Raw genomic sequence first — 12500 nt, 5'->3', positions numbered from 1 at the left:
ATATATATATATATATATATATATATATATATATATATATTTAATTACCAAGTATTGGTATTTGGGGAGTTGGGAGTGAGAACAGGTCGGGTATGACCACGCTGACAACAGTCGTTTGAATCGATGTATAAACAAACATGCAGCAATATTCTTGTCATGATTTATTGTCTGACATGTTCGATGTCTGTCTCTATGTCTCTGATCTTCCGCTGCCTTTATTTTTGAAGTTCTGAATGTTTCTCTCAAGAACTTTGGTGAGGCAGCCCTCCCCTTGGATCTTACAACAGCTTATACCAAGTCCCTTCATATTGTTAATTAACGATCTTCATAATTTGGCGTAATCTGATCTTTAATGTTTCTTTTAAATTTCCCTGTTTTATCGTTTTCAACGTTTAATGGTATTGTCCTCATTGTTTAATCTATTGTTACGTTGTGCTGCTGACACTGTTTACTGAGCACCAAAAACTACTTCCACTGACATGTCATCGGGCGTTACAGTGACGTAAAGGAACGGAGTCCGGTTTGAAATCGCTGCGATGATTTCATCAGTGCTGATCAGTGTTTTATTGAGACTCAGCTACAAGCCTTTGCACCTGTTTTGGCAGCAGTTTGTTCTTTTGGAGAGTTATTGAAGCTGGCAGAAATTCTCAATTACTCCTACTTGTGATCAGGCTGTCGTGACTTATGAATGGGTTGTTTTTCCCGCTCTCTGCCGAGTTCAGTTTGCTTATCTCCGTAATCTTTTTGGAATAGAGAATGACAACATGTGGCATATCAAGTTTGGGCCTTGTGTATCAAACTGCTATCAGGGGAGGCATCCAGACATCCACTCTCTGGATTGTGATGTGGAACACTCCTGGCAGGCAGAAGTGGTGCGGCACAGAGCCGCGCCGTATTCACACTATCCTAAAATTATAATGTATTACAGAGCATCATGGAGGAGTGCTCGGTGAGGGCGTAACAGCTGCAAAGTAAAGGTGGAAAGATGTTTTTTTCGCTTCTTCCCTGCTCATGTGTGAACTGCATTCACATCCAGCCATCTGCTTCTGGGGCCCGGAGCGTGCTGGTTCAGGAGCAGCCAGGCTGGTTTGAGAGGGTCCTCCTCATCATCATTTCGGATGATTCCGGAAACTAATTTGATGTGGAGCTCCACTGTGCGTGCTCAGTGATATCTTCATTGTATTCCAGGACTCGGTGCTCATTCAGAGGACGCCGGTGCCAATCTCTCCCCCTCTACTGAGCATTAACACCAAACCATCTGCTGCAGACATCGGTGCATGTGAGGCGGTGTGTACGAGGGGAGTGTGTGTGAGCGAAGTCTCTGGATGTTTAATGCGTTGGGAAGGATTCTGAGGGAGACGGAGTGACCGATTATGAAGATGTCATTCACAAAAATGCCTCTGAGGTTCATTACCGACTCCTCTGCCCATCCCCATCATTGTGATCTGTATTGTACAGGGATGCAAACACGTGTGTGGTGAAAAACGGCGCGCACAATGTCATATAATGGTGTGATGAAGGCCTATGCTTAAATCAATAGGAAATTCCACAAGGATGTGGCGTACAGCCAGCCAGTGGGACAACGCAGCCAGATAAAAATACTATGGCTGTAAAAGCTCAAACTTAGAGGCCATTGCAACGCCACTATTCTACACTTATCTTAATTACTGCATATCTTAACGAGTTTGCCAGCCTGACTGTAAACATGTAGTATCTGTTAACATCTGTTAGTATCCGTGACTGTTCAGAACTTTTGCAATTAAGAATCAGTCTTTATTATTTATCTATCGAGACCCTCAATGTAAGGTTCATCAGGACAGGATGGTTAACGTACTGTCTTACTAATAAACTTAAATGCACTCTTATTCAATAGACATGTCACATCTAGTATTGGTTTTCAATTTTAAGTATTTAATTTGCTGCCACCGGTGTTTATGCAAGTATTAATTACATATCTCTGTAGAACAGTAGTACATTTACCACCTGATAATCTTTACATGATCCTTCTGATTGTATCATTATTGTTATTATAATTCTCTTCCATGTAACTTACATGTTATCTGTTCTATGTGCTGCTACGTTGTGGTCAGTGCACTCAAATTAAAGATTTGAAATCTCACTGAGGGACTTTTCTTGGTCAAATTAAGTTATCGTATTGAAGATTTGAGTGTGTGTGAGAGTGTGTGTGTGTGTGTGTGTGTGTGTGTGTGTGTGTGTGTGTGTGTGTGAGGAGGTAGACGGAGCAGCGGGATTGCTGAAAGCAGCGGAAAGGGTCGGCGATGGCACGGGGGTCAGAGGTCACGCAGTTGTCTCCGTCAAACGGAGGTGGGAAAGGATGGGGGCAGACAGGAGAGGAGGGCACGAGGCGAGGAGGCGAGGTGACACGGGCCCCGCCCAAAAAACAGACGGTCAGCACTTTGCGGTGGCAGAGGGCACGGACACAAGGACGAAGCCGCGGAGCCGTTAAACAACTTTATTGCCAGTTCTGACCCTTCCTCCCCCTCTGCACCGGATGGTCAAAGAGGAGCTATGTATTCATTTGGTGTAAAGTGAAGTTGATCTACTGTACTGGAGGAATTCAGCAAAGTAATTCAGGGATACAAAGTGTGACTTACAGAAACTAACATTAAAAAAGTAAACCCGAGGAAGAAATGAAATCTCCTTTATAATAAAAGGCGGTTTCAGCAGTAATGAACCAGATCATTGTAGTGAAGAGAAATGAGCAGGAAGGCCAAGCTCTCATTTATCTGAGCTACAATCGACGTGCCGACCCTCGCCTACGGTCATGAGCTTTGGGTAGTGACCGAAAGAACGAGACGGTGGAGAGGAGCTCAGACATTCGGAGGAAGCTCGGAGTAGAGCCTTAGAGGTTCTCCAGAAAGTTCTGGAAAACGTTGGTGGGGAGCGGGACGTCTGGAATACTTTGCTATGCCTGCTGGCTACGCGACCCGGCAGAAAGATAATGGGCAGATACATCCAAGTGTTTGAGGTGGGGAACTATGCATCTATCCACTTACATAGGTAAAGCTCTATTTAGATGTGTTCATTGAAATAAAGAGTTCTAAGTAGATTATCTGGGTATTAATCTACAGAAATGTTTCGTAGGTAGTTCACTGATATCATCAAATGCAAACAGGCATAAATGTGAAAGGGCAGAATTACACAAGGACCAGCAAGGCCCACATCCAACTGTACTGGGATGTTGTACCACAACAAGCCAGACAACCTTAAACTTCTGTGACGGTACCTTTATTGTTTTCGCCTGCATCATAAACCGTTTCACGATCAAGATGACATCATTGCTTCTTGAAGAGGTGAACTGTTTCAGAGGTTAACACACTTCTCTCAGATCTTTCCTCTGATCTGCTCTTATTCTTCACAAACCGTACACTCTCCCTCACAGAATCATCAAACGGAGAAGTGAAACATTGGCCGCTTGCTCCCGGCAGGGGAGTGTGTGTGTGTGTGTGTGTGTGTGTGTGTGTGTGTGTTTTCGGAGAGAGAAGACTTTTCGGGGGAGCTACACCTCTGCACATCACTTCATTAACAACACACAACCTGAGCTATAAAACATTTGATTAGAGAGGAAAAAAAAGTTAAGTTTACACATCACAGGCCATTGAGCAGCTTTCCACTCATTTTATGACATACTAGCAGGTATTTCTAACGGGGGGGCCTGGGCCTTGACACCCGAGGTTGACATTCATATTTATGTGGAGGGAGGCGGTGGTGAGAGGAGGAGGAGGGGGGGGTGGGGCGGCGCAGCTTAATAGGGTAATAAATATGTGAGGGTATCTGGAGATGTTTACGCCGCTCCCCCCCCCGACCACCTCCTCCCGGCGGCCCGCCTCTGGCGAAGTGTAAAGAATCTACAGCTCAGTTAATCATGTGGCCCGCCGCGGCACCGATCACAGACATTATCGCATTCTGCATTTCAGTCAATACCTCGGGGCGCAATACGTGTCTAATATATGTCAAGTTATGTGTGATGTATATCTGTGTTAGGGCGGCGATGGATGTCGGGGTAAACACACATGCCGTCGTGGTGGTAGGGGTATTTCTTTGTGGAGGTACAGTAGGAGAGGAGGGTTTCACAGTAGGAGGCGCCAGGGCAGACAAATAAAAAAAGAACACTGTGAAAACTGACAATGAACATGAAAGACTGACAGTATTTAGCATTATTTACTGCCCCAATATGAATCAATACATAGGACTCAACTCTTATACCGTCAGGTGCTGAAAATTCACGCCTTCTAGCCGGGAAAACCTGTTTCGGGGCCACAATCGAGTCGAGTGAAAGAAGAACGTCTGTCCCGGAGGCAGAAAAAGTGAGCGTTAAAGCGGTGCCGTTATTACAGTATTTTGCATCATGATATATCACCCCGCCACAGGATGCTTCTGCTGGATCTCTGCTCCAATTAGCTGGCTTGCTCATCTGTATTCCAAAACAATGTACTTTTATAATTCTTGTCTGTTGCAGGACAGGCGAAGATGTGACTGAATCCTGGAATTGTTGGCTGCTGATGAGAGAAAGCTCTGCTCCTCCTTTTTATGACTTAGTCTCTTTAAAGATGAATATAAAAAGGTAAATACTGAAGTCAGGGGACAAACGTGTAAAAGTCAGAATTCTTCCCGCTGAGAATGTCTTCCACCTAAAACCTACTGTACTCAAATGTTCCCGCCGGAATAATCCACCAGCACTGACAGAGCTCAAAATATATCGGACTGAAGGGCCAAAGATGGCTGCCGTTGTTGGGTCTGCCTTTTGCCATCTGGCAGCTCCAGCTCCTTCAAAGGGACTGCCGGGTCTCAAAGGAAGGCTTTGATTGGGAATCAGACAGTACAGAGATACACACACGTATACACACACACACACACACACATCCAAAGCACATCAATGCAAACAGATGCACGGTAAACACGTGCACGTGAGGGAAAACATGCAACCCAGCGCTTTGAAACGCACTCAAACAAGCACACAGGCCAGCAACAGGTGGGCTCTGGGTTGTTCCAGAGAACCTCCAGCAGTCTCAGCAGGTGTTCGCCCGCTGCCACACAGAGAGGAACCTCACACACCGTCCTCAGCCTAGTTCTACTCAGTGCATGAAAACATTTGTCAGTATGACAGTACGGGAGTCAAAAATGAATCGTGGCGAACTGCACCATCAAGAATCAGAACGATAGAAGAGTGCAACCACCGAGACGAACTCAAACAGCTTGTGCACCAAAGTATAAACGGGATGTTCCTATTCAGTACACGGTGCAGACAGTAACATATCGATCAGACCGCTGCTGATAAACTTCTCAACCACACTGTGCGTCTCATAAACCGTCCCTTTAAAGTGGTCCGCCTAAACTAAAGTAAATGAGCTATTCTTCATCATCAAACCCGTACAATGATTTTGGACATAAGGTTTTCTAGGATTCACCTGATCGTAGGATAATCACACTACTTTAAGAAGGTAAGAAGAAGCCGTATGTTTTTATGTTCCAGCTGTACACTGCTGTGCGTTGTACGTCGATAGTTTTTCAATAACTGAGGAAACGTGACGTTATTGTACGAGCAGTACATGCATCAGGGCTCATCAAAGGAGAGAAAGTACTTTCAGGTTCAAAGTGAAAAGGCGCACGATAAGCATGCAAAAGAAGGTGATGTGGTTTCAAGTTCTAATTTGATGTCTACCTTTTCATTTGTATACTCTTGTGTGGTTTTCACTTTCAAAGACAATTATCTACAAAGCATTCATATCTCCAGTTACTGACTGTAGTGAAAACCTTGTTTATGGATTAAAGTTATTGTAAGGAACTTTTAACTGATTATGAAACTGTCTCATTTGAATACTGTTCCCTCTATTTGACATTGATAGCTAAACAAGACCCAGAACCAGGGCTCAGCGGAGCAGACCATCAGACCCTGCTGCAGTAAAAGGGACTCTGGTGCTCGGAAACACAACCGCTTTTGTCCACAGGGACCAACAGAACCAACACTCAATGAAAGTTCCTCATCGTAACTTTAATGTAATATTGTTACAGGATAGAATATATTTATTTTCCACAAATGAATACGTTGGAATAAATGCAATGACACCATATTTCAAGAAAACTGTTTTTGTCAGTAAAAAGAAAGAAATAATTAAAGAGTTGCTTTGAAGTGGTGTTTCTCTGCCTTTCTTAAAAAGAGCTCACAGTGACATTTACATGTTAGAGCTTAAGCCAACACTGTTACCCAGAGCCACTTACAGTGACTGTGACCGCACAATAGGCTTAAACTCTTTACCGTCAGATGACAAGCAGCCAGTAAGTAAGAAGTACAAGGACCAGGGCCACGCCCTCAGAGTCCTGCGACCCTGAAAACGCCCCAAACTAAATGCAGCGGCAGCCATTTCTCACTGCACCGGGCTTAAGTGAGGCGCGTGTGAGCATAATCAGTTGCAAATGCGTGTCACTGTTCGGCTGATGCAAGCACCGAGTAACACGGCATGAATGAGGGAAACGAAGCCCTGGAGGGACGGTGCCGAAAAATAACTGCACCAGTCCCGGTGTCAGAACAGCAGGCGCCTGCAACGAGAGAGAGTCGGACTCGCTGGAAAAAACATGATTAGCTTTCTGTTCGCCGAAAATTATGCGTCACGAGGAAAGCGGGTCTGCTCCGTGTAACCGTGTGCCTCTCTGCATGAGTGGACGAGGTAATTACAGCCAAAGCTGAAAGAAGAAGTGAGGTTCCGACAGTTTCTCTGGCACAATTACACGCTTTCTTTTCCTCCCTTTCTCCATGTGAAATGTTGTTTGGTTGGTGTTGTGTCTCTACCTTTACCACTCACAATGTAGCACGTCACTCTGAGCTGCAAATGTGCGAGAAATTCAAAAGTCCAAAATCATATTTTTTGTATTTTGGAGCAGTAATACAATTATTTTCCATTGCTCAATTTATGAGGACATTTCGCAGTAGTCTATGACAAGTGTTTTGTCCAAACATAACCGTCCATGCATACAGTAAACTTTCCACAGTGCAGTGTGTGTGTGTGTGTGTGTGTGTGTGTGTGTGTGTGTGTGTGTGGAGCCGCTCACTACATAACTGATATTGTATCTAAATAGAAACTAATAACAAATATAGCTGCAAGCAGCCATTCCGGGTCCAGACACTCAGCAGCTCAGTTGGAGAAGAATCCGTCTGAAGAAGAAGTGAGACCCACACTGGTTTCATCAGCACAATGGATGCTGCCTTTCAGTAATTGCTTACTCACAGTCCCGCCAGTCATATTTCTTGCCAATTTTGGAAAAATGTTTCAACAGCATAATTAAATATATTCAGCAAGTTTGGTGACAAACTCACTGATCTATAGCCACATGTTTACGCCCCTATAACAGCGTTACACACGCGGTTAAACATCGTCATGAAACATATCCTGCCAGTTTTGTGATGATTGGACAAACAATTTCAAAGATGCATTTGAGTCATGTCACACTCATTTCTGGGGATTTGTAGCGCTCTCTAGTGGTTGATTTGAAATAAACTTTCAAGGTAGAAAGGTTGATGTGATGATGGTTTCTAGCCATGTGCTAAGCCATGTTCGTTCAATGGCTAATATCTTGAAAACAAACAAGACAAATTCAAGCTTTTGGTAACTTTTGATAAGCTTGGTCCAATAATGATCCACAGAAAATTTGGAGATGTCAAAAATGTGTTTTCAAGAGCTACGGCTCAAATGATTGTTTCCAATAAGGGCAACACTTGGAAAAATGTTGCATGTATAGATTCCATTACTATCGAAGAAATTCAACATTTCTTATGATTTATGGCATTATAACGGTGATACGTTATGTTTGTTCTCTCTAATTCTAGCCATTATTGTGCTGTTTACATAGAGAGTAAAACCCTGAAACTGCTTTAAAAGCTCATGTTGTGAATGTAAAAATCTACATTTCACTCATGTTCTCTTGTCTATCTGCTTTTACCAACTTTAGGGGACACCAAGCAGATTCCATTAAAGGCATTTTAGCAAACCCTTCTGTTGGGGAGTTTAATGTCCCCCCCCCCTCCTCTCAACAAAGGTCCAGAGCTAATTCTGTGTAAAGGCTAGCCTGTAGAGGCTCCAGCTGGACGACGGTGGCTGTGTGATGGCGAGAGGGCGCAGTGGGAGCAGGTGAAGGGGGACGTTAAGAGGGATCCGGAGGTCAGGGCGATGACGGCACTCTGGGCGAGGTCACAGCCGAAAGGCACTTCAAGTGGGCGCGACGAGTGCGGGAAAAAAAAGCCCAAACCGACATTAAGCACAACAATACCTTGTGTGCCCTCAGACAGAGGAACACACTCCTACGTGCACAAAGCCTTTCAGCCGCTCATTCAACAAGGTGGTTCAACCGCTTCAGGAAGCACACCATGAAAACACGTTCAGATCTTTCTCAGGGAGCGTTTAATGTGCACAAATCCTTTTCATAGTTTCCACATGACTGTCGTTAGCCCCGATATAAACAGCTCAAACAGTTAATCAGCTAGATATCACTACATAAGTTCATCAAGCTAGCCAACCAGCAGCTCATGACATGTTGGCTACTAACAGCTCATCCAGTTTCCTTTACAGATTAAAATGCTGTTAGTTACTGACAATGACCAAGAAAAACAAAAATCATAAAAAGGAGCAAATCTTTTGTGGCTGTTGTCATCTTAGGAGGTATAAACCAATCACATGGGAGCTTTGTCAGGATGCCTGTTTTCTGTCTGTCAGCACTTTGAGTGTGAGAGTGTGAGTGTGAGAGAGAGAGTGTGTGTGAGAGTGTGTGTGAGTGTGTACGTTTTTTAAAAAGTAGGTTAAAGCCACCGAAGCTTAAACTCTGCAGTGTATCACAACACATCTGACGAGCTCGTTTCCTGATTCAAAGATATGACACACACAGCACGATGCAGACTTTCCCTCCTACGATCACGACATGAATTCACTTAATTTTGTTTCCCAGAATTGTTACAGGACATGAACATTGTCATTTTCAGTCCTGCGTGCGCCCTGCAGGGCTTCCCTCGGTTTGACAGATTGCTTTGGCATCCTCTGTTCAAATGATGATTGACTTTCTTCAGTTGAAAGACGCCGTGTGCTGTGCCATAGGAACAATGAACTCTGGTCACTGCACCTCAGTAAAGTACCTTCAGTGACTGACAGCTTAAAATAAATACGCTGCTTTCTAGGATGAAACCCGGTGGTTTTCATAGATGTCGATGAACTTTGGAATATCTGCAGGTTTAAATGAATATGCACCTCGTTTATGCATCTATAGAGGGTTAATATTCAGATTAATAAATGACTTGATAGGAAAGTAACACCTGTAAATGTCTAGGGTTCTGTACAATATAGTTTCAGCTGTATAGAGTATAAAAGAAACATTTGAAAAAGGCACAATTTTACTAAATGCTTTGACGAGCCAAATAACACAATCTCTATGAATAGAATCTATTGATGAACATGAGACGCTGATGTGAGCTCGTCCTGGTCAGCATCTGTACGGCTTTATGCTGATTGACATTTATGTAATTTAAGGTTTTCTTTGGCTCCTCGTGTAAAAACGTCACAGCAATCAAGCCGGCTAGAGATAAAAGCATGTACGGCTTTTAGTACGAGTACAAACACAGTGAATAGATTGAAGCTCCCACATTTCTTCTTGGAGTCTTTGCTCCAGTAATTAAAACGTTCACTCATCTCTGTTCAGCTGGGGCTAACTGTTCGTACTGAACTAATTATCAACAGGACAGATTTATCACTGGTTGATTCAGAAATATACGACGACGAGCACAGATAATAAAAATAAAAGAAAATCAATGCTGCGCTCCGCGGTTACATTTCCAGCGGCAGCAGGTCCAGTACTGGTCCCAGGACGGAGCCTTGGGGAAACATGACGAGTCATAAAAAAGGAATAGTTCAGCATTTTGGGAAATGAGCTTATTTGCTTGCTTGACAAGACGTTCGATACTAATCTCATATCGTCTGTCCAACACGAGGCTGCAGCCAGCAGCCGGTTAGCTGAGCTTAGCATAAAGAGTAGAAGCGGCTACGCGGCTCTGTCCAGAGGTAGCTTCAACCTAAAGTGTTTATTCAACGTTCATCTCCTGAGGCCATCCAGGACTCACACAACACAGACGTTTTCTAAAGTACAGAAAGACAAAGTTTAAGTGTTATACTTTTTTAAAATGATATTTTGAATGGGACAACATTGTTACGGTGTCAAAGTGATTTAACTGGTCATAAACAGGCATGCAATGGTTAAAATATGTAGTGTGCAATGAGGGACAATCACTTCAGCATCCGCAGAACTAGACTTCAGTCCAGAGCCGCAACTCAGCCCAACGTTGCTTCTGATGAAGTGCACTTGCCTCCAACTCTCTCTTTATACGTCCAGCACCCCACCAAGCATGACTCAGCAGGTTTGACTGGTTCTGATGGACTCTGTGTGTTGTCCTCGTGTATATTCTGCTTTTTGACCGTCGAGACTAAGAATCCGTCTGCTAGTGGAAACGTTGTTGTACGAGGCGTCTCCTCTGTATTAACCTGACGTGGACGGTGTGCTAGACAGAACCGTCGATGGAAACGGTTTGGACAGCTGAGGGTGTTTTCAAAACATACTTGTCAGAAGTTCTTGTATTTCAACAGAACCAAGTCCACGTTCTTCTGTCTCTTAGATAACCGAACACTACAGATGCGGGTTGAATGAGTAATTGGAGAGCTCGCTATGCATTTGTTCTTTCCTCAGCGGTTCTCTATCCACACAGAGGAAAGTGGCCACGGTTGTTTCAAGGGTAGAAGTTGGATTCAAAGCACACACACAAAAAGAAAAGAGAATTACAATTCAGCTATTGTCTTTGATATCTCCACTGCTTGTTCCATTCCCCTTTATAGGCAGCGAACACAGTTTAGAGACGGAGACAGACACGGGGGGGGGGGGTCCTGCTGATTTAAGTAAAAATTGAGAGTCCTGACAAAATGTTCCTGTTCTTCTCAAATAAAATTGTTTTCTGATTAAAATTCAACTCTGAAAAGCAAAACCCATCAAAGTAAATCACCTGTGTGACTTATATTGCAGCTGTCGTGCAGAGATGCATGTCGCGGTGTTACCGAGGGTATCTTTATACCTCCAGGGGTGAAACGTCAGCAACATTGACCAAAAGCTCTGGTGCTTGAACAGCAGCTTCACGGCGCCCCAAATGTAGACAAACACAATCTGTGTTCTGGTGGTTGTTAGTTCACCGACCGGAGAAGCCAAAGTCAATGTTTGCAGTCGGCGTGGGTCTCTGACTTACCTCTCGTCGCCTAGACGCCCAGCAGCTTTGTTTGATCTTCCAAACCACGGCGGCCACGAGGAGCAGGGACAGGAAGCAGCTGTGGACAGACGGGGACAGGAGGAGACGGATCAAAAAGGGACACAAAGACTGATTATTGAAGAGGGGAAACGACACAAAAACTGTGGAGCATCCGAGGTTCTATTTGTAGCCAAAGAAGTGCGCGACGATGTCAGTTCCAGGCATACTGCAGATTCATAAATGTGCACAGATTCTTTTTTTGTTGAATGTATATTCATGAGTGTTTTAGTCTGACAGCGCTTGGCAGAGGAGGCGATAACATCGCTCTGTATTATTCATTAATGAGCTGCGGGCCTGAAGCTTGAGGACAAACCTTCAGCTTTATTCCCCTCATGACACAAAAGAAGACATGAGCCCCTGCTCTGCCATGACAAGTACGACCTTTACAGTGGTTTTACCATTTCACCGCAGTTACACTGTACTTCCAAGAGCATGTTACAACAAGAACACTAACCTAAAGTGGCCAAATATTACAAGTTATCTATAAGAAATACAGAGAAGTTAAAAATTATAACAAATCCAACCTGCTCTGCAACAGGATATAGAATCACAACTAAAAATATCTTCACAGGCACAGTTTACCAAATAGCTGAGGATGATGTCACTGGTTCACAACATTGGAGGTGGAAGTGTGAAATGCTGCCAGACTAAGGAGGCAGCTGTCGAGGGAGGCCGACCGCGCTTTGCACTTTCCACGATATCGCCGAGAGGATCGGGAGGGTGGTAAATCAGACACACGGCTGTTCGGTGTGTCAACACCTCCATCCCCTGCATACGCACACACCTCCATCCCCTGCATACACACACACACACACCTCCATCCCCTGCATACACACACACACACACCCCTCCATCCCTGCATACACACACACACACACACACACCCCTCCATCCCCTGCATACGCACACACCTCCATCCCCTGCATACACACACACACACCCCTCCATACACACCTCCATCCCCTGCATACGCACACACCTCCATCCCCTGCATACACACACACACACACCTCCATCCCCTGCATACACACACACACACACACACACCCCTCCATACACACCTCCATCCCCTGCACACACACACACACACACACACACACACACCCCTCCATACACACCTCCATCCCCTGCATACACACACACACACACACACACA

General features: G+C 44.4%; 1 protein-coding gene across 2 annotated transcripts in view; it reads right to left on the bottom strand.

The window, feature by feature from the left end:
* The window catches only part of atrn (attractin), a 124064-nt gene that overhangs the window by 31083 nt on the left and 80481 nt on the right, over positions 1-12500 (bottom strand). For both annotated transcript variants that reach the window (XM_031873161.1, XM_031873159.1), the window contains exon 26: positions 11285-11363. In XM_031873161.1, coding sequence (XP_031729021.1) covers positions 11285-11363 — 79 coding nt within the window. The remainder of the gene's footprint in view (positions 1-11284; positions 11364-12500) is intronic.

This window comes from Anarrhichthys ocellatus, unplaced genomic scaffold (genome assembly GCF_004355925.1).
Source record: "Anarrhichthys ocellatus isolate YVR2014 unplaced genomic scaffold, GSC_Weel_1.0 scaffold69, whole genome shotgun sequence".
NCBI lineage: Eukaryota > Metazoa > Chordata > Actinopteri > Perciformes > Anarhichadidae > Anarrhichthys > Anarrhichthys ocellatus.
The sequence above is the reverse complement of the archived record's forward strand: the minus strand, read 5'-3'. Positions and strand labels throughout refer to the sequence as shown.